This window comes from Arachis stenosperma, chromosome 6 (genome assembly GCF_014773155.1).
Source record: "Arachis stenosperma cultivar V10309 chromosome 6, arast.V10309.gnm1.PFL2, whole genome shotgun sequence".
NCBI classification, from domain to species: domain Eukaryota; kingdom Viridiplantae; phylum Streptophyta; class Magnoliopsida; order Fabales; family Fabaceae; genus Arachis; species Arachis stenosperma.
The window spans coordinates 14,136,056-14,162,987 of record NC_080382.1 but is presented as its reverse complement, the minus strand read 5'-3'; the positions used below and the strand labels follow the sequence as shown (position 1 = coordinate 14,162,987).

Here is a 26,932-nt window from a genome sequence, read left to right as displayed (position 1 = left end):
CGGGCTAGGTCCGGGACGATCACCTCTCCTCCTCCTCCACCTCCTCCTCCTAAGAACACTGGCACTCCTTCTCAACCCATTGTGATTTCTTCCTCGAGTTTGCCCCGACCACCCCCTTCAGCCCAAATTCTCTCCGAGCCCGAGAAGAAGAAGCGCAAGACTTTGGAGTCTGGCTCTTCTTCCTTCGATGGTGGGGTTAAGGCGGATGCTATGGCATTCGTCCGAAAGAACATCTATCCTTTTATCAGTATGGATGATGTTTCTGTTCGAAACCACCTTACCACCATGGCTGAGGAGAGTTTTAGGGCGGCGGGTGTTTGTGGCAAACTTTTGGACATTTTTGAGAAGGCTCCCCTCAGTTCTTTGGGGGCATCCTCGAGGGTTGAGGAGTTAGAGGGGAGGATTCTTATTTATGAAAAGCATGAGAAGGAGTTGAAGGAGGAGAGGGATAAGTTGAGGAAGGAGAGGGATCACCTGAAGGAGGAGGAGGGCAAGCTGCGGGCCCAATGTACTTTGGAGGCTAATCTGAGGAAGACGGCGCAAGACAGCTACCACAGCTTATTTCAAGATATTGTGGCCGTGAGGAAGGACTTGCTGAACTCTCGGAACGCATACGCCGAGTTGGAGGACTCTATCGCCAATGGTGCCGAGGAGTCTTGGAGAATTTTCTTGGAACAAGTCAGAGTTATCGCTCCCGACTTGGACCTTTCTCCTTTACATCCCGATAAGGTAGTTATTGATGGCGCCATTGTTGATCCTCCTGTTCCCGAGGTCGTTTCCGAGTCAGACCTGAAGACTCGGGGACAGAGGATTATTGAGTCTCCTCCTCGTCCCCAAGATGCTCCGAGTTCTTCAATCCTCACCCCAACTTCTTCTTTGGCTCCTCCTCCCGGTCCTGGTAGTGTTCCTCCTGGTGACTCCTCTACTCTGTCCAAGAAATGACTTTTTTATTTTTGTGGCTATATGGGGGCCCGGCCTGTGGGTCCCCCCTTTTTTAAACTTCTATTTATTTGCTGGTGGTTGTGAACAATTTGCTTCTGGCCTTTTAAGGCCGTAAACAAAATATTCTGTTTGTTGCCCTTTTTTGGATAAGGGTTTTAAACAAAATAAATGCCCCTTTTTGGATAAGGGTTTTCTAATCGAAGTAAGTGCCCTTTTTTGGATAAGGGTTTAAGTTACTTTGCGCGTGCACATGCTTTTCTATTTTGAAATATGCTTGATCTTTTCGAAAAACCTTCTGCTAGCTTGCATTATTTTTTCGAGCCTTTTTCGTGGAAAGGCTTGTATGCAAGCTTTAATCTTTTCATGCTGTCACATCTCTTTTGTTATCCTTTATACTCGACTTTGCTTTAGTGAGTTTTTATGACTTAGGTTATTTTTGCGATGCGTTTCTCTTCTACTCGGTGTTATACTCCGATCTGTGGATCAAAGTTTTCCAAGTTTTCCTACTCGGGATCTCTTTCCGACTTATGAGTCGGGTTGGTTTCCGAGCTTTTACGACCGACTTGTATAACCTCTTTACACCGACTTGTACCTCGTCGTTTTATCCTGACGACCGTCTAGGTCGGTTCACGGGATTTTCACGCTTTGTCGAGCTTAAGTCGGCGCGTTTCGTAGAAAGACTTAAAAAATAAAGGAGGATATTTAATAGAGACATAGTAATGAAAAAGATCTTTATTAATTGGGAAGGTACCTTTTTGCTACTAAGGGTTTTTTACAGCATGTTTCCCTTAGCCTCTACTATGGTGCCTCGTTAAAAACCCCTCTCCAGAAAAAACCCTTTTTTGGGAAAAAATCATGAAGCTGGGAAAAGAGTACATCAGGGAGTAGAGTTCGCTTCTAACTGTAGTACCTTTTCATATTACAAGCATGCCACGACCTTGGTAACTCAGTGCCATCTAGGTCGGTTACTTTATAATAACCTTTCCCTAGCACTTCCTTGATTTTGTATGGCCCTTTCCAATTTGCGGCGAGCTTTCCATCTCCCGATTTGTTGACCCCAATGTCGTTTCTAATTAGGACCAGGTCATCTGCGGCGAATGTTCTTCGAATGACTTTCTTGTTGTATCTGGTAGTCATCCTTTGCTTTAATGCCGCTTCTCTTATCTGGGCGTTCTCTCGGACTTCGGGGAGCAAGTCGAGCTCCTCTTTGTGCCCCTGTACATTTCCGACCTCATCATGGAGGATTACCCTTGGGCTTTGCTCACTGATTTCTATAGGAATCATGGCTTCTACGCCGTAGACTAGTCGGAAGGGTGTTTCTCCGGTGGCGGATTGGGGGGTCGTCCTATAAGCCCATAGCACTTGGGGGAGCTCGTCAGCCCAAGCTCCCTTTGCTTCCTGTAATCTCTTCTTCAGTCCTGCCAGTATGACTTTGTTGGCTGCCTCGGCTTGCCCGTTGGCTTGTGGGTGTTCTACCGAGGTGAATTGATGTTTGATTTTCATACTGGCTACAAAACTTCTGAAGGAGGCGTCAGTGAACTGGGTCCCATTATCTGTGGTGATGGAATAAGGTATTCCATACCTTGTGATAATGTTTTTGTAGAGGAACCTGCGACTTCTTTGAGCGGTGATAGTAGCTAGTGGTTCTGCTTCTATCCACTTTGTGAAGTAATCTATTCCCACGATCAAGTATTTGACTTGCCCTGGTGCTTGGGGAAAAGGACCTAACAAATCCATTCCCCATTTTGCGAAAGGCCAAGGGGAAGTTATACTGATAAGCTCTTCTGGGGGAGCCACGTGGAAATTTGCATGCATCTGACATGGTTGGCATTTTTTCACAAAGTCGGTTGCATCTTTCTGCAAGGTCGGCCAATAGAATCCTGCTCGGATCACTTTTCTGGCCAGCGACCTTGCTCCGAGGTGATTTCCGCAGATTCCACTATGTACTTCCTCCAACACCTCGGTGGTTCTTGAGGTCGGTACACACTTCAGCAATGGTGTTGATATCCCTCTTCTGTAAAGGACATTTCTCACCAATGTATAATGTTGTGCTTCCCTTCGGATCTTTTTAGCCTCTTTCTCCTCTTTGGGGAGGGTGTCAAATTTTAGGTATTCGACTAAGGGATTCATCCATCCGAGATTTAGGCCGACTACCTCGAGTACCTTTTGTTGATCCTCTGTTTTTGATACCGAGGGCTCTTGGAGGGTTTCCTGGATCAGGCTTCTATTGTTCCCTCCGGGTTTGGTACTTGCTAACTTGGATAGGGCGTCAGCTCTGCTATTTAGATCCCGAGTTATGTGCTTAACCTCGGTTTCCGCAAAGCGCCCGAGGTGTTCCAAGGTTTTTTCCAAGTATTTCTTCATATTGGGGTCCTTTGCCTGATACTCTCCACTTATTTGGGAAGTCACCACTTGTGAGTCGCTGTAGATCATCACCTTTGTAGCGCCAACTTCTTCTGCTAACTTTAATCCGGCAATCAAGGCTTCATATTCTGCCTGATTGTTTGAAGCCGGAAATTCAAATTTTAAGGAGACCTCTATCTGGGTCCCTTTTCCATCTACCAATATTATGCCTGCGCCGCTCCCTGTCTTGTTGGAGGATCCGTCTACATAGAGTTCCCATGTGGTCGGTTTTTCCTCTTGTTCACCCGCGTATTCCGCGATGAAGTCGGCGAGGCATTGGGCTTTAATTGTAGTCCGAGTTTCGTATCTCAAATCGAACTCGGAGAGTTCTATCGCCCATTGAACCATTCTCCCTGCAACATCCGTCTTTTGGAGGATTTGCTTCATGGGTTGGTTTGTACGGACTCTTATTGTATGAGCCTGAAAGTAAGGTCGTAGCCTTCGTGAGGCTATCACTAAGGAGTAAGCAAACTTCTCTAGTTTGTGGTACCTTAGCTCAGGGCCTTGTAGAACCTTACTGGTAAAGTAGACCGGGTGTTGACCGACCTCGTCTTCTGTGATCAGGGCTGATGAGACAGCCTTGTTTGCGACGGATAGGTATAGGACGAGGTCTTTTCCCGGTATTGGTCGGGTCAAGATAGGAGGTTGGCTTAAGAATTTTTTGAACTCTTGGAACGCCTCCTCACATTCCGGAGTCCATTCAAACTGGCATCCCTTCCTTAACAGGGAGAATAATGGAAGGGATTTTAGTGCCGATCCTACCATAAATCTGGAGAGGGCTGCAAGTCGGCCATTGAGCTGTTGAACCTCTCTTAAACAAGTCGGGCTCTTCATTTCTAGGATGGCTCTGCACTTGTCGGGATTGGCCTCAATCCCTCTTTGTGTTAGCATGAAGCCTAGAAATTTCCCTGCTTCTACTGCGAAGGCGCATTTTGCGGGATTTAATCTCATCCCATGCAACCTTATAGTGTCGAAGACTTGTGAGAGGTCGGTTAAGAGGTCGAATTCTTGCTTGGTTTTTACTAACATGTCGTCGACGTATACCTCCATTAGGCTCCCTAGATGGGGGGAAAACACTTTGTTCATCAGCCTTTGGTACGTAGCTCCTGCATTCTTTAATCCGAATGGCATGACCACGTAGCAGTAGTTGGCTTTTGGTGTGATGAACGATGTTTTCTCTTGGTCGGGTTCATGCATCGGGATTTGGTTATATCCCGAGTAGGCGTCCATGAATGATAGGTATTGGTACCCTGAGCTGGAGTCTACCAGGGTATCAATACTTGGTAAGGGATAAGGGTCCTTAGGACAGGCCTTATTCAGGTCGGTATAGTCGACGCACATCCTCTATTTACCATTTTGTTTTTTGACTAGCACTACATTGGCTAGCCATGTTGGGTATTTGACCTCTCTGATAAAGCCGGCTTCCAGGAGCGCCTGTACTTGCTCTTCTACTATGAAGGCCCTCTCTGGGCCGAGCTTGCGTCTTCTTTGCTGTACAGGTCGGGACCCTGGGTAAACCGAGAGCCTGTGAGACATGAGCTTGGGATCAATCCCGGGCATGTCGGAAGCCTTCCAGGCGAAGAGGTCGGAATTAGCTCTTAGGAGTTCACCCAACCTTTGTTTCAGGGTTTCCCCTAGGTTGGCTCCTATGTAAGTCATTTTTCCTTCCTCTTTACCGACTTGTGTCTCCTCGGTTTTTCCACCCGGCTGGGGTCGTAGCTCTTCTCTTGTCCTTGTGCCGCCCAACTCTATGGTGTGGACTTCTTTGCCCTTTCCTCTCAGATTTAGGCTTTCATTATAGCACTTCCTTGCCAATTTTTGATCTCCTTTCACCGTTGCTATTCCTCCTGGAGTCGGGAATTTCATGCAGAGGTGAGGAGTTGATACCACTGCTCCGAGTCGATTAAGGGTAGTCCTGCCAATTAAGGCATTGTAGGCTGACCCTTCATCGATGACTATGAAATCTATGTTCAGAGTCCTCGATTTTTCCCCTTTTCCGAAAGTTGTGTGAAGGGGCAAAAATCCCAGTGGTTTATTGGCGTATCCCCTAACCCATATAGGGTGTCGGGGTAAGCTCTCAACTCTTTTTCATCTAACCCCAGCTTGTCGAAGGCGGGTTTGAAAAGGATGTCCGCCGAGCTTCCTTGGTCCACTAGGGTTCTGTGGAGATGGGCGTTGGCCAGGATCATAGTTATCACCACGGGATCATCATGCCCGGGAATTATCCCTTGCCCATATTCTTTTGTGAATGAGATAGTGGGAAGGTCGGGCGTCTCTTCCTCGACTTGGTAGACTCTTTTGAGATGTCTTTTGCGAGAAGATTTGGTGATTCCACCTCCCGCAAATCCTCCTGAGATCATGTGGATGTGTCTCTCAGGGGTCTGTGGTGGGGGATCTTTCCTGTCCATATCATCTCGCTTCCTCTTTCCATGGGTGTCCGACCTCTCCATGAGATACCTGTCAAGCCGACCTTCTCTAGCCAGCTTTTCTATCACATTTTTGAGGTCGTAACAGTCGTTGGTGGAGTGACCATATATTTTATGGTACTCACAATACTCGCTGCGACTTCCCCCTTTTTTGTTTTTAATAGGTCTTGGGGGTGGCAGCCTTTCAGTGTTGCATATCTCTCTGTATACATCCACTATAGAAGTCTTTAGAGGAGTATAAGAGTGATACTTTCTGGGCCTTTCGAGACCGGGTTCTTCCTTCTTCCTGACTTCCCTTTCCCTCTCCCTAGAGGAGGAAGTAGGTCCAGGTCGTGAACTCAGGTCTCTTAATTTGGCATTCTCTTCCATGTTGATGTACTTCTCGGCCCTTTCTTGTACATCACTTAGAGAAACGGGGTGTCTTTTAGATATGGACTGTGAGAAGGGACCTTCTCTAAGTCCATTGACTAACCCCATTATTACTGCCTCCGTGGGCAGGTCTTGGATTTCTAAACATGCCTTATTGAACCTTTCCATATAGGCTCGTAGAGGCTCTCCGACCTCCTGTTTTATCCCCAGGAGGCTCGGTGCATGTTTTACCTTATCTTTTTGGATTGAGAACCTCATCAAGAATTTTCTTGAGAGGTCTTCAAAACTGGTGATGGATCTTGGGGGAAGGCTATCGAACCACTTCATCGCTGCTTTCGACAAAGTGGTCGGGAAAGCCTTGCATCTCGTAGCGTCGGAGGCGTCAGCTAGATACATCCGACTTTTGAAATTGCTAAGATGATGCTTTGGATCCGTAGTTCCATCATAGAGGTCCATATCGGGGCTTTTGAAGTTCGTTGGAACTTTTGCCCTCATTATGTCCTCGCTGAAAGGATCTTCTCCGCCTGGGAGTTGATCTTCTCCTTCATCGCGGGAGTTCTTGAGAGAGGATTCTAGCTGCAAGAGTTTTCTTTCTAACTCTTTTCGCCGTTCCATCTCTTCTTTAAGGTACCTTTCGGTTTCCTTTTGCCTCTCCCGCTCTTGTTCCAATTGCTCCAGGCGGCTATGAACCAATCCTATTAGTTCAGCTACGTGAGCTGGTCCGCCTTTTTCTGATTCACGCCCATCTGAGGAATTTACCTTCGGATTCTTTACTCCGGAGGTACCCTCTCTGTGTTGATCATTGTCTTGATGTTGGGCTGTGTCTTCATTGTCATTGCCCATGTCTAGATTCTCTTGCTCAGAATCTGTTTCGACATGGCCTTCTTCATGGGATCTTTCTGCCATCGAGGGATGATCTCTCGGGTCCCCGGCAACGGCGCCAATGTTACGGTAGGTAACCGGAGATTAGTCCAAGGGATGGCGTTTGGCGGCCCAAGTGAGTGATGGAGGAGGACTCCAGGCAGGTTCGCAACTCGGGAGGCTCCGTCTGACTTGTGCTCGCGTATGAATGGGGGGTGGTACCTGCAAAGACACTCCGATGCCTAAGTTAGCAAGGGTGTAAGCAGGTCTTATAGAGTATTGGACTTAGGGATACCTGAGGGGATGTCAGTGTATTTATAGAGGTGAGCCAATAACCACCGTTGGTGTAGTGCCGTATCTTTAGGGTGGTAACCGTCCCCATTATCTTGGGGAGGTTAAGATATGGCTTCATGAGGCGGTTAGAGAGATTTTAGGGGCGGTTACTCATTTGAATGAGTATTTATCTGCCAGCTGATCTCACATCCGACCTCTTCATACCAAGGTCGTGGTTGACACCGACTTCTTATGTGAAAGTCGGTATTTTGTAAGGCTTATCCTATTGGGTTAGGCCTTTCGGTTGGACCTGGGCCCTTATCATTGGGCCAGGGTATGAACAGATATCAAATAGATTATTAATTTAGTTTAAAGAGATAAAAAATTAAATTTGTTATTACTCAAAAATATTTTACTATATATCAAGTAATGTGTTCATTAGTTTTCATTTTAATGTAAAAAATTATCTAGATCATAATACTAATAGTATATCATAGAGTATTATTATTAATGTATTAACTGAATTTTAATGTTTATTATTTATGTATTTAAAAATTATATTTGAGAATGATTTATTTAGTTTCATAATAAATGATATTTTTAAATTTGAATAATTTATTAATTAGTTTATACTTATTATACTATATATTTAATAATTTATTGAAAAAAAATATTAATACAATAAATAAAAAAAATTAAAAAATATTGTTTAAAAAATTATAAGGACAAATAAACTCCTAACCAATTTAAATTTAGAGACAATTAGACCCCTGTCCATTTCTAAACGTGTTGACGGAAAAATACCCACAGGGACCACGTTATGTGACGGAATCATGAGACAGGAACCAAAGTGGATCGATTTTATTTTGAGGGGTCGCGTTATCATTCTTGAAAATGGACAGGGCCGGATTGGTACTTCACTCTATTATAAATGGAAAGTTTTAGCAATCAAAGGCAGAGAAAAGCATGGTTGGGCTTTGTTTTATTTTGTAGTATAAAAGGTTGAAAGAATTGTACTAACAACTAAAATACGTAGAGAATCCCTGAAAAACCCTCTCTGAATCTGAGCCACCACCATGGATAGCCTCCTCAGCATGAAGGACTTTGAATTAGAGCCCAAGAATCCCTCCCCCGAAGCCCTCCGCCGCTGGAGATCCGCCGTCAGCTTAGTCAAGAACCGCCGCCGCCGATTCCGCATGGTCGCCGACCTCGACAAACGCGACCAAGCTCAACAGATTAAGCACGGTATCAAGGTTCCACTCTTCATTCCTTCTACCTTTTTTCATTTCATTTTATCATGTGCTTGTTCTGAAAATTTTCTGAGATCTCACAACGCGTTCACGTGGAGAATCGAACTAAAAAGGTACTAACTAATTATGATTATGAAGTTCTAACATAAATAGTAGTCCGCAATTAAAAGTAAGTATAATCCTCTTTTGAGATTCGAACTTTCTAGTTATAGAATAATTTCTCGTCTTCTGTATAATTAGGAGAGAAATTAATTAATTAACCTTATTATCTGCAACTGCAAGTGGATGTAGTTGTTTATGAAATGGAATCGGAAAATGACGTATAACTAACTGGTTTGCCTCTCGGACTCCAAGGTGCAGAGAGCCAGAGACATTACACAAAAATAAAATAAGGATTTAGCGAAATCTATATTAATCTTATCAATTAATATTTGTTTATACAAATATAAAATATGATTTTTCAATATATTTGAAAACCTCTTTTAATAATAACCTTAAATATTAAATATACGTACTAAACTCATAAAATATCGATGGTAGCAGGGTTTTATTGGGAATGTCTCCAGTCTCCACCTTGCAATTCCCAATTGAACGGGTTTGTCCCTTTTTAGAGTGAACTGTACCATAGCTTATAGCAGTGCAGTGCTGTGCTATAATAAAAACAGAAAAAGTAAAATAGATGCTATACTTTTTCATAAGAAGGGTGTTGATATTATTAAATGCAAATGCTAAATAGTCAAGTCCACTTACCTTTTGATGAATTTGAATTTGGCTCATATGTCACGTTGAATGGTGATATGGAATCATCCTTTATTCCCATGTTTTTTTTTTTTTTTGGCATGGTATCTCTCTTGTAGGTTAGAGACTAATTTATTATATATTAAAACTTTATTTATAAATTTATTATTGATCAATAAAATTATTACATACACAAAATTAAATTTAAATTTCAACATTTACTTAAATAGACTAATGACCTAATCACTAATTTGATTCCTTTGTTCCCATTTGTCAGAGATGTGACCTCTCTTTAATTTGAGTGCCTAAGAAATGAAGAAAAAACTATTGGATGGACGGTAGGTTATCCTTGAATTTTAATGTGACGCTTACGCCCCGATAATTATGGGCTGCATAATATTATTGCGTTTTAAGTGTAGGTTTAGTTTCCCGTTTTATGCTCTAAATCCACATTTGCGTGATTTGAATGAAGAGCAAAATGTTTGGGTAATATTTTCCTAGTTGAACGTGATGTACTTTTAGATGAGGGCAACGCAACTAGAAACTTGTTTTTGCGTTCTCACATTCACTTTGAGATATTAAAATTAGAATAATGTTAATATATTAATTATCTATTTTCACCTTTAAAATATTGTTTTCTATGTTTAAAATAATTATTATTTAATTTAAACAAGCATCTTATATTTATTTTCAAATAGAATTAATTATTAAAACAATATATAGTTAGCAATCATATCGATAAAATTTAAATTTAAATACACTTCTCTAGTAGATTTTACATTTTATTGTAATTATTTTACAATATGAGTGCTAAGACTTATTCCTGTATTCCTTTTAGTTAAAAATATATTTTTTGAAGAAAATTATATAATTTTTAAATTATATAAGTATTGTTTTAAATAAATTAATTAAATAGTATAATTTTATTTAAAATAAATATTATTATTAATTTATACATTATAAAACTTGCACACACATAAATTTTTTATATTTTAAACCATAAAATAATGTTTATTTTTAAAATATATTTTATTTTACTATAAAAATAAATTACAAAATTATTATAAAAAATAATATACATTATGTTGTTTCGAGTCATTTTGTATTCTAATATAATTTTCACTAACATCGTCTAAATAATATGTTTTTTAAAAATCATGTTTGACAAAAAATATTCAAATACAATTGCATTGACATCAATTCAATTTTAGTGAAAATTAATTTTATAAAAGTAAATTCATATTAATATTTAGAAAAAGTATGAGGAGCCAATGAAATATTTGTATAATGTGTACAATGAAGGTTTATGGAGTATTAAAGATATAATCATTAATGTTTCATTTTTTTATCAACTGAAATCTTTGGGATGAGTGGTATTATAACATAGTATTAAAACGTTAGATTGAAAATTTTAAAAATTCGATCTTTAGTGAACCCAAAATCAGTTATTCGTTATGAATATGATAGATTTAAGCTTAAACCCCCCCGGGGGGGTTTTTACTTTCTCTTTCCCACACAAAAAGAGTTAAGCTTTTAGTAGTTGTTCCATTGTCCCATTGTCTTTAGAATATTCGGTAATTGACTATTGTTACCTTTTTGAAATATTCTCCTAACTTAATTTTTTACAAAAGTATTTAATAATTAGAGAAAAAAGATAATATGCCTTTGATTTTTTTTATCTCAAAGACATTAGATCTATTGATTGTTTTTTTATTTGTCTTTTGAGTTAAAAAATTAGGAATCTATTGATTGTTTTTTTATTAATATAACATATTTAAGTAGTTAAATTAACGTAAACCATTAGTCAAAGAAAACAAAAAAACATATAAAAGTAAATTAATGTGAATGATAAGGAAATTTACTATGCTTATGATATAATGACGCAATTGATGTCTATATTTAAAATTTTATAATTAAAGTTCGACTAATGTGTGTTATTAGAAAAAAAAATTAATTTTAATAATATATTAAAATAAATATATATTTTTTTTTACAAAATTTTTTCGATTAATTTATTAACATAATTAAATTATGGTAGCGACAGCGTCAAGTTTTAGAAACTTCCTGGAAATTTCCCCGTGAAAGTGAGATGATGACGTCATAGGCAACTGAAACAAATTTAATAGATATAGCAATAATGAATGATTTTATTGTGGTGTAGTATTGTTAGGGTTTTTTTTTTTTTTTTTTTTTTTTGATAGAACATTAACATCTAGACTTTATCATCAGAAAATACACATGATCAACTAAACTTTTAGATTATTTTATTAACCAATAATTCAGAATAGGGTGTTGTAGTTTTGTTATTTTGTATGGGCTTAGGCCCTCCTCTACTTTAACCCAAAAAAAGATAAAGAGTATCACTTAAGAAAATGTTAATTTAAAATATTATTTATAATAAAAATAGAAGTGTACTTTTGTTTTCTTATGCACTTGAAAAAAAATCTAAAAATTTCTCAGGTATTTGCCATACCCATAAGAGAATGAGACAAAATATGACAAGATACGAAGCATTAGTAATTTCGAGTAACCTTTGAAAATTCAGACGCGGTTTGGCTCAGAATCATGGCCAGTGGCCCTTATTTTCTTGATAATGATATATATAACAAGAACACTTTGTACTAAATCGTACAAAAATCAATCATGTACTACTTTATATCTTTATTTTTTTTTGTTTTCACTCTTATTCTTATCTTTATAAAAACGTGTTGTGTTGCATGATTGACTTTATTTCTTTAAACATTTGAACAAACAATATTTATTTAAACCAACATTATTAGCCTTTTCCAAAGCAGTCATTCACGGAACGCTATTGCAACTAACATTGACTTGTCTTTATGCTCTTGAATTGACAAAAGATTTCAAAGTTCAAACATACAGATTCTTACGTTGGGGCGATAAATTGCACATGAAAATTTCCTTGTTCTACTTTATTTGTTCGTAGTTAGCTAAAGAGTTGGTTAAACCAAGTTAGGTTGGTTTAATGGTTAACTCATTAATACGCTTAAGCTAGAGTTGGGGGTTCGAATTCTGCCTTGTACATGTAGCAACCTTTCTTTGGCCAATGATAAATCTTTAAATAAAGTTCAGTATGATAACAAATTAATCCTTGGTCTATCCGACTGAAAAATACGGTGGGAAACCAAAAAGCTAAAGAGTTGGTTCCATGTGCAAAGAATAAATGAGCATAGTCAACATACATAACACCATTCATTTTCAAATTAAACCTTAGTTGACTAAGCCTATAAAAGTGGCGCCAACAGTTCTAATGCTGTTGATGATTTCTTCAACAATGGGTTATGTTAGTTGAAGAAGTCTGCCATTTCTGGTCTTAAGAAAATGGATTCAGACAAGACTACCCGCAAATGGGGGGCTTAGTGTGAAACTCAAAATTGAATATCCCAATCCTTGTCCACACTTTTTTTATACATAAAACCAGAGACTTACCTACAGTAGCAGCCACAAACACTTGAATGCATTTTTTATTTTTAATTCAATTATATGTTGACACGGTATTAGAAAATGGTAACTTTCTAGAAAGTAAATATTTTCTATTAATGTATTGCCTTTTCATATCTTTAGTTGATACAACATGTTTGATCCATGTCATGAGGATTCGACAAAGTTTTTATGCTGCCTGTCGAAGGCCTAATACAACGCTCCTCCTTTATCCAGGCTTAGGACCGATAATGTAGCATCGGCGGAGTTATATCTTTAGCTGCTACTCTCACATATAATCATTTAGACCTCCCTTATGGGAAAACTATAAAGTAAAAACAAATGGACATTTGATACTGCTAGCAAGGAAATTTGATGACTTCAAATATTTGCTTTACCTCTTAGCTTAACTAGCACTTACCAGAATTAGATATGATCAATGAAAACAGGATGAGGAGAGTAACTTGATATCAGATTTTAACCGAGAACTTCATGAAAACATTTCCTTAATGATATCAAAATTCAATTTTAGCATTTGATGTACTGAAATGAAATAAGTGTCAATTTGACATGATTTAGGATAATGTATTCTACAGTGATAAGAGATATGGCTTCCCATCTTTGAGTATATTGTGAATCTATTATTAGCAGTTTGGCTATATTATATCTGTATATTCTCCATCAGGAAAAAATTCGGATTGCTCTCTATGTTCAAAAGGCAGCATTGCAATTCATTGATGGTATGGTGCTCAAATTTCAAAAGTTGTTGCTTTAGAACTAATTGTTTCCGGCTTAGTTAGTTCATCTGGTTTTCTTGTGCAGCGGGTAGTCGAGTTGAATATAAGCTACCAGAAGAGGCAAGACAAGCTGGTTTTGGCATTCATCCCGATGAAATCGCAGCCATTGTTCGTGGACATGATTTTAAGAACTTGATGAATATTGGCGGAGTTGAAGCTATTACAAGGAAACTTGCAGTCTCAGTGGATGAAGGTATCAGTGAAGAGAGTATAGATCCCAGACAAAAGGTTTATGGAGTCAACCGTTATACAGAGAAACCTTCTAGAAGCTTCCTGATGTTTGTGTGGGATGCACTGCAGGACTTAACTCTAATCATTCTTATAATTTGTGCTGTAGTTTCTATTGGTGTAGGGATCGCTACTGAAGGGTTTCCAAAAGGAACATATGATGGTGTAGGAATCATACTTAGTATTTTTTTGGTTGTCATTGTTACTGCTGTCAGTGACTACCAGCAATCCCTACAGTTCAGAGATTTAGACAAAGAGAAGAAGAAGATCTTTGTTCATGTCACCAGGGGTGGAAAAAGGCAGAAGATCTCAATATATGATATAGTAGTTGGTGATATTGTTCATTTGTCGACCGGAGATCAAGTTCCAGCTGATGGGCTGTATATATCAGGATACTTTTTACTTATAGATGAATCGAGTTTGTCAGGTGAGAGTGAACCTGTAAATGTGAATGAAGAAAAGCCTTTTCTTCTCTCAGGAACCAAAGTGCAGGATGGTCAGGGGAAGATGTTAGTTACAACAGTTGGTATGAAGACTGAATGGGGAAAATTGATGGAAACTCTAAATGAGGGTGGAGAGGATGAGACACCATTGCAGGTGAAATTGAATGGAGTTGCTACAATTATTGGTAAAATTGGTTTATCTTTTGCTTGCTTGACATTCGTGGTGTTGACAATCAGATTTCTTGCTGAGAAAGCAATTAATGGTGACATATCAAGTTGGTCTTCAAATGATGCATTGAAGCTACTGGACTTCTTTGCTATTGCTGTAACCATAATAGTGGTTGCGGTTCCTGAAGGATTACCATTGGCTGTGACACTCAGTCTTGCTTTCGCTATGAAAAAATTAATGAATGACAAGGCACTTGTGAGACACCTTTCTGCCTGTGAGACTATGGGTTCAAGTAGTTGCATTTGCACAGATAAGACAGGGACATTAACCACTAACCATATGGTAGTCAATAAAATATGGATATGCGAAAAAGCGACGCATATAAAAGGTAAAGAGAGTGCAGATGAACTGAAAACAACTATACCTGAGGGAGTACAAAGCATCCTTTCTCAGGCTATATGTCAAAATACATCTGCTGAAGTAGTTAAGGATAAAGATGGAAATAACACAATATTGGGAACTCCAACAGAATCGGCATTGATGGAATTTGGCTTGCTTTTAGGTGCTGATTTTGATGAACAGCGTAGAGTGTATAAGATACTCAAGATTGAGCCTTTCAATTCAGTGAGGAAGAAGATGTCTGTGCTTGTGGCTCTTCCGGATGGAGGAGTCAGAGCTTTCTGCAAGGGTGCATCAGAGATAATATTAAAAATGTGCAACAAAATCATTGACCACAATGGAGAAGTTGTTGACCTTCCTGAAGACCAAGCAGATAATGTAACTGCTGTTATAAATGGCTTTGCCTCTGAAGCTTTGAGAACTCTTTGTTTGGCTGTCAAAGATATAAATGAAACCGAAGGGGATATCAATATCCCTGACAGTGGCTATACTCTGATAGCCATAGTAGGAATCAAGGATCCTGTACGCCCTGGGGTAAGGGAAGCAGTTCAAACTTGTTTAGCCGCCGGAGTAACTGTCCGGATGGTCACTGGTGATAACATTCACACGGCCAGAGCTATAGCTCAAGAATGTGGTATACTTACTGAGGGTGGTGTAGCAATTGAAGGACAAGAATTTCGTAACTTGTCTCCAGAGCAAATGAAGGATATTATACCAAGAATTCAGGTTCTGATCTCATTGTAGATTCTGTTACTTTTAATTATCTTTTCAGATGATTGACATTCTTTGGTACTTTACATTGTTTCAGGTGATGGCACGATCCTTACCACTTGACAAGCATAAGTTAGTAACCAATTTGAGGAGCATGTTTGGTGAGGTTGTTGCTGTTACCGGCGATGGAACCAACGATGCTCCAGCATTGCATGAATCAGACATTGGACTTGCCATGGGCATAGCTGGAACAGAGGTATGTGCCACTTCCTTGTGTATTGTATTGCATTCTAAATTTCTGGTTATATTTTCTTGCACTTCCTGGTTGATGTTATCAGTATCTAATACCTTCTTTTTTTGGTTGGAACACATTTTACAGGTTGCAAAAGAAAATGCTGATGTGATTATAATGGATGACAATTTCACCACCATTGTCAATGTTGCCAAATGGGGAAGAGCAGTGTACATAAACATTCAAAAATTTGTGCAGTTCCAGTTAACGGTTAACATTGTTGCTCTGGTTATCAACTTTGTTTCAGCATGCATCACAGGTTCGTTGGTTTACAGGATTTGTTTGCCTCAATTCTGTTAAATTCGTTTCAAACAACATTAATAATAGTATTCTTTTTAACTTTCAGGATCTGCACCACTCACAGCTGTGCAGTTGCTTTGGGTTAACTTGATTATGGACACATTGGGTGCATTAGCCCTTGCTACTGAACCTCCTAATGAAGGACTTATGAAAAGGCCCCCAGTTACAAGGGGAGCAAGCTTTATAACCAAAACCATGTGGAGGAATATCATTGGTCAAAGTATATATCAGTTAATTGTCCTTGGAATTCTAACCTTTGATGGGCTGAAGCTACTCAATATTAGTGGTCCAGATGCAACTAAAGTGCTCAACACCTTGATATTCAACTCCTTTGTATTTTGCCAGGTATACTTTGCATGCATCATGCTTGCTTTTAAATACTGATTATGGAGATTAATTATCAAACATGTCTTGATTGATTCCATACTGATAAGCTCGTTTTGATTCTTTTGATACATTTGTGTCTCCTTTTTCCCAGGTGTTCAATGAGATAAACAGCAGAGACATGGAAAAGATAAATGTATTCAGAGGCATGTTTCGGAGCTGGATATTCTTGGGGATAATTTTCGCGACGGCGGTGTTTCAAGTGATAATAGTTGAGTTCTTGGGAACTTTTGCCAGCACTGTCCCTCTAAACTGGCAAATGTGGTTACTCAGTATTGCAATTGGTGTAGTTAGCATGCCGCTTGCTGCTATAATCAAGTGCATTCCAATTGAAAGAGCTTCTGCAATTAAGCATCACCATGATGGATATGAGGCACTGCCTTCTGGTCCTGAACTAGCTTAAAATGTCATCAGAATTCGGTTGTCTTCCATCCTTTTCATTTTCACAACTTTGGTGTACTAATTTTTATTTTTCTTTCTCTTTTCCCCTCTTTTTGGGGAAACTAATCTCACTAAAAGAAAGTGGTTGAACATTGACAAGGTCTAACTATACCCTACAGTGTCATTAATGCAGTTATTTACTATTTGGAGAAATTTTCAGTTGCTCTTGGTCACTGAATGTGCATCACCTTGTGAAATATTTGACAAATTTATTATTTTATTTGTAATGGTGATTCAGGCCCAGTGATACTTAGCATGGAAATTCTATCTCTAAAGGGTTTTGAGAAATTGTCTGATACACTCGATACATGACATAACTATTTTTATTTATATGATTAAAAAAAGGCTTGAAAACATGCAAGTAGCTTAGCAGCTCCTTTATTAAAGAATCATGTGATGCAAATGTTGCAAAATGTTGAAGTGATTCCAACTTCCAAATCTTCTAATTCATGAGCAGTGTTTACTTCTGGTTTAATTTTTAAAAGTCGTCCCTAAGATCTTTCTAAACATAATTTCTTATGCTTCAAGTTACTTCAAGCCAAAAAATATTGGCACGTTTACATAGGACAAAATGTACTAGGAACAAATACATGTCCATGTCCATGTTCATCAGTTCATGTGCTAGAATAGATACAACGAAATAACATATAAAAATCACTCTCCTGGCACCTACTACTAGTCACGCTACAAAAGAATCATGTTTCAGAATATAGAATAAAATATTAGACTACAGTAGAATACAGGAATTAAGAGAATGTGTGAATCTGTGAGATTGTTCATCTAAACCTCCTCTTTGTTTCTCCATATGCAGCTACTCCCATGACTGTTACTGTGTAGCCAGCCATGCCAACAACAGTCACCGGGTTTCTGAATAGCAGTATTGAGATAACAACAGCTACAGCACCTTTTGCATTGCCTAACACCTGTTTATTGTGCATTGCACAAAATAAAACAAAACCAACAGTTTGCATTAAGCAACCTTTGTTAACATGATTTTGTGTCTGGTTCCCCCGTGTTTGATACAAATTGAAATGCGAGTACACCAATCATTACTTGTATTGTATGTTACTAATATCATTGGAAGTATCAAGAAGAGAACTAAATGAGAAGCTGTGTAAGTTTATATACTAAAAAAGTTTCAAGTACACGTTTTAGCATCAAGATCTATTTGTTGCGCTTTCAAGAATGTGGAGCATATAAAACATGTGCATTGCACGAAGTATCAGTCAAATCATGTATAATTTGGAATTATGTGAATGATGGTTCAACAAAATATTGTATAGCTAGGAATAGTTTGTATTATCTTTCCATGTCAAGACCCTTCATTTCAAATTTTTAGACATTTAATATGCTATATAAAGTAGAATAAAGGTGAATTTCAGTTTGCAATTGATGTTCTAATACACAAATACGAGAAAACAGATTGCCGCTTATTGTCATGATTTCTAGTAGTTGGCAATAAAGACGCAAAGGAAAGAAAGGCTAACCTGGAGTGTAAGAGCACTTGTATGTTTAGTGACCAAGAAGTTTGTTAAGTTAGCGGAATATGCTGTGACTGAATTCAGCAAAAGAAGTAGCCACATAGTTTTGTTTTCGCTTCCAAGTGATATTGTGACATCTACAACATTAGGCTCCATGATAAGCGCCGCTGGCAACAAAATTATGACAGCAATCGGCGACATATACAAGAGCAAGTTCATCGAGTTCAGCTTTTCCCTGTTACATCAAGGGGAATGCAAAGTTATAAGAAGTTTCATACCAGTAAAAAGAATTGCATATTCCATATGCTAACCAAAAGGACCTAGTCATGTAGTCACTCTATAACTTGTGCTACTGATAGAACAATCAATAGCAGATTCCGGTAATTTCAGATTGCAGCTGACCTGTTTTTGAAGTGTAGTGATGAAAGAAGAACTTGGAAATCATATATATAGTGCGAAAAATAGTTTACCCTTCAGAAGAAAGTAAAATGCCCTGAAGAACAGACTTGAAAGCTCTCGCAGCAGTAGCACTTAGGCACATGATGAATCCAAATAAATGAAAGCCTGGCTCGCCCTGCCGTCACCAACAAAATCTTTTTAGCTTCATAGAACCAAAATGAATAATAAATAATGAAATTGTTAGAGATACAACAACTTCATGTGCCTCCTCCTAATATCATGACAGAAATATGTAGAGCATTAAGGTCCAAAGGAACTATTTTTCTTTCCATGTCATATGACAAATATATTAACTTATAGTGCAACACATACTTATACAATAAGATGACTGAGAAGAGCGTAATTCATAACAAGTTTTGGGATGTTATAATCATATGATTGAATGACACATAGCATAATAATTAGTAAAGTAGCTTGAGAGTTTTTCCCGTTCACTTCCTCATTTCCAGGTTCAGAAGAAAAAATTTTAAAAAATCAATAAATAAAAAGGACTCCAACTGTCACAAATTGGCATAGCTCTTTCAACATTGAGATCTCATCAAATTAGAAGCACGTTGCACTTCACTTTCTGCATCCTAAGAAATTAAATGCTTATAAGAATTCCAATAAAATCACAGATCAGCCAAATCCCACAAACAACCCATCATCTAATCCAATCCAATCCAATCTGTTCATCAGCATGACTCCAGATCTGGAGTGGCATCACAAGATCAACATCCACACACCAATATGAATGAATCAACAAAAACATACATGACCATAAGAAGATTAAATCACCAAAGAAAAAAAGAATAGGCTGAGATCATCACACATAGAAGATTCCAATTTCATTGAAACATAACAACAAACACAAAAAGAGCAACATACCCCACTTGCAATGACAACCCCAGCAACAACAGGAACAAGAGCAGCATATGTAACCCAAGCCTCTCTCTTGAGCGTTGCAAGGTATGCAAAAACAGCCGTGAAGAAAGGCGTGGTGGCCCCAACAGCTTGATTGAAAGAAACAGCCAAATACCTAAGAGAGATGTTTCCTCCAACAACAGACCCACAAAAAACAATGCTCAAAGTTGCAATCTTCATGAACTGGGACCTGGATTTGATCATCTGCTGAGGCACAACTTTGAAGAACACAATGGAAATGTAGCTGAGAACCGCACACGCTGACATGTGGCACATTGTGAGGAAAATTGGGAACTTGAATCCATAGTTTGAGAGAAGATACTTGTTGAGAAGGATCACACCAATGTTTGATGAATACCAAAGGCTCACAAGGGAGAAGATGAAGAAATTCTCCTTGCTGCTCGTTGCTGGTGTTGTTCCGGAAGACACCATCTTCCCACCCTGGAAATTTTGCACCAAATTTTTTTCATTTCATTCAACTTTGCCATTGTTTATAAACGAGAATAATAATTAAAAGAAAAAGATGTTGTCTTTTTCTGTTTTTGAATTTTGGGTTGTCTTTGTTTTTTCAATTTACATTTTTTTTCCCCTTTCTTTTATTTGGTGTGAAGTGAAGTTACTTACCCCAATATCTTTCATTGTTCCTTTGATATCATTTTCATAGTATGATTTGGATCTCATGTTGTAAGAAGCATGTGTACTCATTGATGAAACCTCTGTTGATGTTGTTGTTGGTGTGATTTTTTTATGATGGAGAGAAGAAGAAAAAGAAAAGGCTCACTTTTTTTGTTTTTGTTTTTGTTTTATCACCCTCAATGAGATTTAACTGAACTTGTTGGTTTTTCTAATAATAAATAATTGTTCTAACTAGTGATTCAATTCAATTAACAGAGAAGAATATAGTTTGAAAGCCTGTGGAACATAATTAAGTGGAAATTAGGGGATGCTATTACTAATGGAGTAGCCTATTTATGGAAATTTTGTGTTTGACATCTTCAAGGAAGCACCCAAAAAAGTGCAATAGTTTTAGATTTCATTTTGCAATGTTAATGCTAGTGTTTATGCTTATTATTAGTAATGTGCTCAAAACTCAAAAGGACAATTTGGAGTATAATATTGTTAATGAAAAAAGAAAATAGAGATTTAGATGGTAAATGCACTATTGTTATATTCATTTTGTTATATTAAAATTTTAAAAAATATTATTTGTACGCCAAAATCAATCATTAAAATCAGTTACTAATGTATTTATGTATAAATATATGCGTGGTTTAATTTATTTTTAACGTATATTTATATTTTAACATATATTTTATACTAATAATTAATTTTAGTGTACATATAGAGATGGAAAAATTGCTTTAGCCATTTTTTCTTTTATCATTGGACAAATTATAATTTTTCTCAAAAAAATGTGTTTTATTTTTCTAATGACATTATATAGCTCTCTTTCTTTTGTGGGATATTGCTCTATATTTTTTTTAAGTAAAAGAAAAAGAATAAATGAACAAACAAGAGAGATGATTCATGATTGTTATTAATTGTTTTTTAACAATTTTTTTCTTTTTGTTCACATAAGATTACGTATGTTAACACTGAATTTTAAATCACTAATAAAAGGACCGAAAAATGAATAACCGAAAAATGTCATTTTGAGAGTCCCCACAATATTTATATGGTCATACCATTACCACCAACCAAACAATTTCTGAATTTTCGGGATGTTTACACGTTTACTCCTTGCCTTTTTTAGTTTGATAACGAAAGATATGTAAGTATAATTAATTAAGTTAAGAGTGTGTACTCATATAAAAATATATTTATTTAAAGATAATAATTAAAAATTATTAAATAATTTAATTAAATTACTTAATATAATATGTATTTATTAATATTTTAACTATTATTTTTACATTATATCTTTACGTGAAAAACCATGAAATGGTTAGTACTTAATACAAAAGGTGTAAGACGATGATTAGTGGAGAAAGTAAGATCTGGTTTGCATTGTTAACGTGGAATTGTGAAAGTTGAGGAGTGATACAAATGCGACACGTTATGAAGAAAACGACAAAAGTTTTGTGTCTGTGTCGTTTTGACCTCATCCTTGTCTGAATTTGTGCATTTTGCACCAAACGGCAACACCGATGGGATATAGAGGCACCGAGACCGACTCACCGACACTTCCCCAAATTATTTTCTTTTGTCTACAACTCAATCAATCAATAAATTAATATTTTATTATGAAATAAAATCAAGCTTGAATATAGTTATATAAACTCTTTTCTAAATATAAATTTTTGGTTTTCTAATATTGTGTATATCCAATAAGTGTACCAACTTTTTAATTGAAAAAGTATAGGGAGCAATTATAATATAAGTCAATTAAGTCAATTTTTTTTTTAAATTTAAAATTAAAAAAATTAAGATAATAGAGAGTTTTTTTTAATAATAGACATATTTTTTAATTAGTTGACTGAAGTTAGTTTTATTCTTAGTTAATTTTCTAATAGACCTATTTTTAATTTTATTAATGATAATTCTATTTAATGAAACAAACGAGAATAGAAATAACTCAAATAAGTTAAAAAAAAAAATTAACGGTCATGTATATATAAAATAATTTTATATGTATATTTAATTACATTAAATTATATTTATAAAAATATATAATTATGTTTTATATTGAATATATAAATAGTCATATAAAAAAATAAATGTGATTTTATAATGGTATAAAATATTTTATAATATTAATATTTTAAAATTAAATTAAAAAAATAAAATTCAATTATATATAATTAATATTATGTATTTAAAAACAATATGTTTCTATAATTTTCTCTAGTGTTTATAAGTTGGACATTTAAGATTAATGGCATTACCTAAACATAGTTTATTTTAGTTAAGAATTTTGTTTTCCATACAAACAAGATTTTAAAGGTAAAATTTAAGTAGGTGGATCAAACTATCATATTCATGAGCTTGTAAGTGTAAAGTTTACTTCTTGTTTAGTTCAGCCTACCCTCTCTTTTCTCTAAGTACAAGTTCAAGTTTTGCTTATAGTAGTAATGATTAGCATAACACGTTAGCTTAAACTTTTATGGGACTGGTGCCGGATACATAGAAAATGTAGATTTCATATTGGATCACTCATTATTAATGGAGAAAATTATAGTCCTTTCAGAATTCAATAAAATCAATTAAATGATATTAACCCATTCATTAATGACCATTGACCAAAGATAAGATTAGGTAAGCTCTTTTTTTTTCTTATTTTTGTAAAAAAAAAAAACATTTTTTTTCTTAGAAAGTTTTAATGGGCACACAAGCCCAACTAGGAGCCACAAAGTAACAAACAATGCATCCTGCAGTGCCTAACAGATTCTCCTTTCCACTTTTTTTTTTAATACTATTCATTTTGTGTAGATTGTGGGCCCAACTTTTCCAATTTTTTGGTCCAAATCAGTCAAGTAAAAAATGCTTTTTCGAATAGCATCCTTTACAAACATAAGAAGGTGCACCTCCAAAAAAAAAAAAGAAGGTGGAAACATCAAATATTCAAGTCCAAAAAAGAGAAAACTAAATAGTTGGTTGTGGTGGAAAAATATTTATTTCAATTTCAGCTAACTATCTAAATGGGTTAAGTACGATTTTAGTTTTTAAAGTATAGGTCAAATTTTTTTTATTTCTAACTTTTTTTATATATAAAATCATTCCTAAGGTTTAAAATTAAATTTTAAAATTATTTTTATTTAAATATTAAAATTTTAGACTAAATTACTCATGACAAAAATTATAAAATAAAAAAAAAAGTGTTTCTACTCCTGTGAAAGAGGAAGAGAAGAAGAAGAATAACAGAGAAGAAAAAATTGTCTAATCCACCTCTATTTCCGCTTTCACCGCCACTTTCGTATAATTTTGGTCTTTAAGGTAAGGATAATTTTAAAACTAAATTAAACTTTTGAACAATTTTATATAAAAAAAAAGAGTTAAGAACGAAAAAAATTTCGGCCAATATGACTAAAATCGTATTTAACCCTACCTAAAACTATATCTTAGCCTGATTTTTACTTATTGTTTCTAATTTTTCCAGAAAAGTTTCACAGAAATTTTCGTAGTTCAAATTTGAGACATGCAATTCATTTGTAAGTTGAAACACATCAAATCAAATTAATGCATTTCATCAACAAAATAGATGAAAGGTAGGGGGTTTTTGAGTTGGGAAATGGGAAGCCAATAGGAAGAAAAAGGGTCAGAATGAGAGATGCATGTGCTGCACAAAGAACTACTTGCAAATGACAAATTACAGTGTGGGTTATGGGGTTACTCTGTCTTCGAGTTAAGTTTTTGCAGTTTGGACACTGACACTGGTAATTCGTAAAGAATGAAATGTAAACTCATAGTGGTAAATTCAGTTCCAATAAAACAAAAACAAATAAATTCTTGAACCTAAAAAATATATATATGATTAGACGAGTTTAATTTTGATACATTGATAATGTAAAATATTTATCAAAGTCATATAATCACAATCATTCTCTTTGATGATTATTCACGCAATTTATATAAAAAGTCGTTATTTTTGCTAATGTGACATTATGTGATTGGATGCACATGTAAAATAATTTTACATTGACAGTGCATTAAAATTAAATTCATAATTAGAATAACTATGATATTTTAAAAAATATTATCAATATTAAAGTAATATTTTTTTATTATTTAATAACATTTTTAAAAAAGTAGTGTTAGAAAAAATATTAATAAATATAAAAAAATTGACTTTAATTTTAATAACACTTCAGCTATGTTTGGTTGAAGGAAAAATATAAAAAAAGAAAATTAAAAAAAAAAAGAAGAAAAATAATTATTTTTTATTGTTTGGTTGAAGAGAAAAATTAAAAAAAAAGAATGATCCATCAATTTTTTTCTTTCCAATGCTAGAAAGAAAAGAGAGAGAAAACTTATTTTTCCTCTATATTTCTAATATTATTCCTTCACTTTTTTCAATATATTTTATAATATAATAGTAAGATTGTCTTTTTATAGCATTTTTTTCTTATTTTTCTTCCATCTAAACACATCTAAGAAAAATAAAAATTCATTCAATTTCTTTTCTTTCTTTTCTTTCCTTTCTTTTCTTTTCTTTCTATTTCTTTTTTCTCTATTTTTTTCTTTCAAACCAAACATAATCTTGGTACTCACTATAACCACTATAAATATAAACATATTAGACATTATATGATTTACTTATTTATTTAATTTTTGGCTAATTTAAAAGAAAATATCGTGTAAAGGTAAAAAATATTCATATTTGTAGACATTTGTGAATTATTTATTTATTTGACGTTTGACTTTTTATGTTATTTGTCTAATTTAAAGAATTACAACATCGTTCTTAATACCCAACATAATTTGTAGGCTTTGTAAAACTTCTAAATAAAAAAGATAACATAAAGAGTCAAATATTAATTTAAAAGAATAAATCATCACATGATTATAGAAGTAAATGTTTTTTTTAAGAAAAAACTATAATTTTTATTCATAGATGTTTAAAATGCTGAAAAATCTACGAATGAAATTATCTTTATACTCATTAAATATGAATTTTATTGAAAAGTTCAATTTTGAGTTTATTCTATTAAAAATAACTCAAATTTTTTAATAATCTTTGCTATTTTCACTATTATTATTGTCTCTGTCAATTTTAAAATTTATTGTCTCATCACTATTAGAGTTACTCTCACTGTTATCATCACCACTAACAAAAAAAGAAGTAAAATTATGCACACACGTGCATGCGTACACACACGTACACAGAAACAGAAAAAAAAGGTAGAAAATGAAGGAAAAATAAAGAGTATATACCCATTTTGGTCCTCAAAGAATTTCAGACTGGACACTTTAGTCCCCAACTAAAATTAATTACTCGATTGGTCCCTAACAATTAATTTCGTCAGTCACTTAGGTCCTTTACTCCGTTAACTCTAACGGAGGACAAAATAGTCCTTGACAACTCTAACAGGGGACAAAATGGTCCCTGATCTCCTCTGTTCGAAAATGACAATGTTCTCTCCCAATTTTTATCATATCTCGCATAATACTAGCAGTCTAACACTGTAACTTCAAACTACACCATGAACACTCTATAAATTTAATGTTCACAAGAAAAAAATCCTCAACTTGTTCTCAACCAATTCATACTCGGAAAACTAATGCCTATATCTCTCAACTAGTTATCGTCTTCGACGGATCCCATGAATTTAGACAGCAAGTCTGATTTGTTAAGACCTGTCATCGTCGTTGTCATCTCCCTCCTCCTCTGCCCTATCATCTCCATGACCACATTGTCCACCACTCCGATCGCTTCCTTCAGCTTCTTCTCCAAACCAATGTTCAGTAATCGCTTCAATTTCCATATGAGTGGCAATGGCGACATTGCTCGTTGTACTGATAGCTTGGATGCGAGGTCGAAGTTGTCTGCCAACTTGAACTCTGGAAAAGAAGGAATGAAGCACTCGATATCTATTTTAAATGAGAATTTGCATATGATGTCGAAGGAGAATCTTCTCATGATGTCCTAATGTCCAACAATTTATATTGCTTGTCGGAGAGTGGAGAAAGGCGTGCCTTTGGAGTAGTTGTGGAACTTGGTCTTGAGGATGTCGTGGACGTGTCGAGGTTGGAGGTGATGTTATCGAAGACGTGGAAGTATATGCTTTTGGTGGGTGAAGTGCAGAGGAGGTGGATGTACCAGTCACAAGGATTTAGGATGTGTGTGGTCCATGACATGTTGAGGTAGGTGTGACAATTATACCATGGCTTAATCTTGGAACTAAAGAGGATGAAGGAAAAGATGAAAAAGAATACTGTGAAGGTGAAGAAGGAGAGTATGAATGTTAGGGTTATGCGAGATATGATAAAAATTGGGGAAGAACAATATCGTTTTCGAATAAAGGGGTCAGGAATTATTTTGTCCATTGTTAGAATTGTCAGGGACCATTTTGTCCCCTGTTAGAGTTGTCAGGGACTATTTTGTCCTCCGTTAGAGTTAACGGACTAAAGGACTTAAGTGACTGACAGAATTAATTGTTAGGGACCAATTGAGTAATTAATTTTAGTTAGGGACTAAAGTGTCCAGTCTAAAATTCTTTGAGGACCAAAATGGGTATATACTCAAAAATAAATGAAGCAAATAGAGATCGAGAGCGCTGATGAGACA

General features: G+C 35.8%; 2 protein-coding genes across 3 annotated transcripts; one reads left to right on the top strand and one right to left on the bottom strand.

The window, feature by feature from the left end:
• Positions 1-8,222: 8,222 nt before the first annotated feature.
• Positions 8,223-17,908, top strand: LOC130933347 (calcium-transporting ATPase 4, plasma membrane-type-like). 2 transcript variants are annotated; one of them, XM_057862937.1, is made up of 8 exons: positions 8,223-8,527; positions 13,386-13,440; positions 13,523-15,462; positions 15,545-15,703; positions 15,827-15,998; positions 16,086-16,384; positions 16,518-16,843; positions 17,676-17,908. In XM_057862937.1, the coding sequence occupies exons 1-7, from the start codon at positions 8,351-8,353 to the stop codon at positions 16,824-16,826; spliced, it is 3,111 nt and encodes a 1,036-aa protein (XP_057718920.1). In that variant the 5' UTR covers positions 8,223-8,350; the 3' UTR covers positions 16,827-16,843; positions 17,676-17,908. The 2 variants fall into 2 exon arrangements, with proteins under 2 accessions (XP_057718920.1, XP_057718919.1); XM_057862936.1 differs by lacking the exon at positions 17,676-17,908 and having other exon boundaries at positions 16,518-17,220.
• On the bottom strand, positions 17,364-20,555 carry LOC130933349 (UDP-URONIC ACID TRANSPORTER 1-like). Its single transcript, XM_057862938.1, has 5 exons — positions 20,332-20,555; positions 19,672-20,148; positions 18,816-18,919; positions 18,352-18,580; positions 17,364-17,787 (listed from the first exon to the last, which is right to left on the bottom strand). The coding sequence occupies exons 1-5, from the start codon at positions 20,410-20,412 to the stop codon at positions 17,641-17,643; spliced, it is 1,038 nt and encodes a 345-aa protein (XP_057718921.1). The 5' UTR covers positions 20,413-20,555; the 3' UTR covers positions 17,364-17,640.
• Positions 20,556-26,932: the final 6,377 nt, after the last annotated feature.

Excerpts from the sequence above, each read along its gene's own strand:
- LOC130933347 (XM_057862937.1), top strand. The coding sequence starts at position 8,351 with ATGGATAGCCTCCTCAGCATGAAGGACTTTGAATTAGAGCCCAAGAAT. Across the intron at positions 13,441-13,522 it reads AGCATTGCAATTCATTGATG|CGGGTAGTCGAGTTGAATAT; the intron begins GTATGGTGCTCA and ends TTTCTTGTGCAG. Across the intron at positions 16,385-16,517 it reads ACTCCTTTGTATTTTGCCAG|GTGTTCAATGAGATAAACAG; the intron begins GTATACTTTGCA and ends CCTTTTTCCCAG.
- LOC130933349 (XM_057862938.1), bottom strand. The coding sequence starts at position 20,412 with ATGAGTACACATGCTTCTTACAACATGAGATCCAAATCATACTATGAA. Across the intron at positions 18,581-18,815 it reads ATTTTACTTTCTTCTGAAGG|GGAAAAGCTGAACTCGATGA; the intron begins GTAAACTATTTT and ends TTGATGTAACAG. Across the intron at positions 17,788-18,351 it reads CAAGTGCTCTTACACTCCAG|GTGTTAGGCAATGCAAAAGG; the intron begins GTTAGCCTTTCT and ends CACAATAAACAG.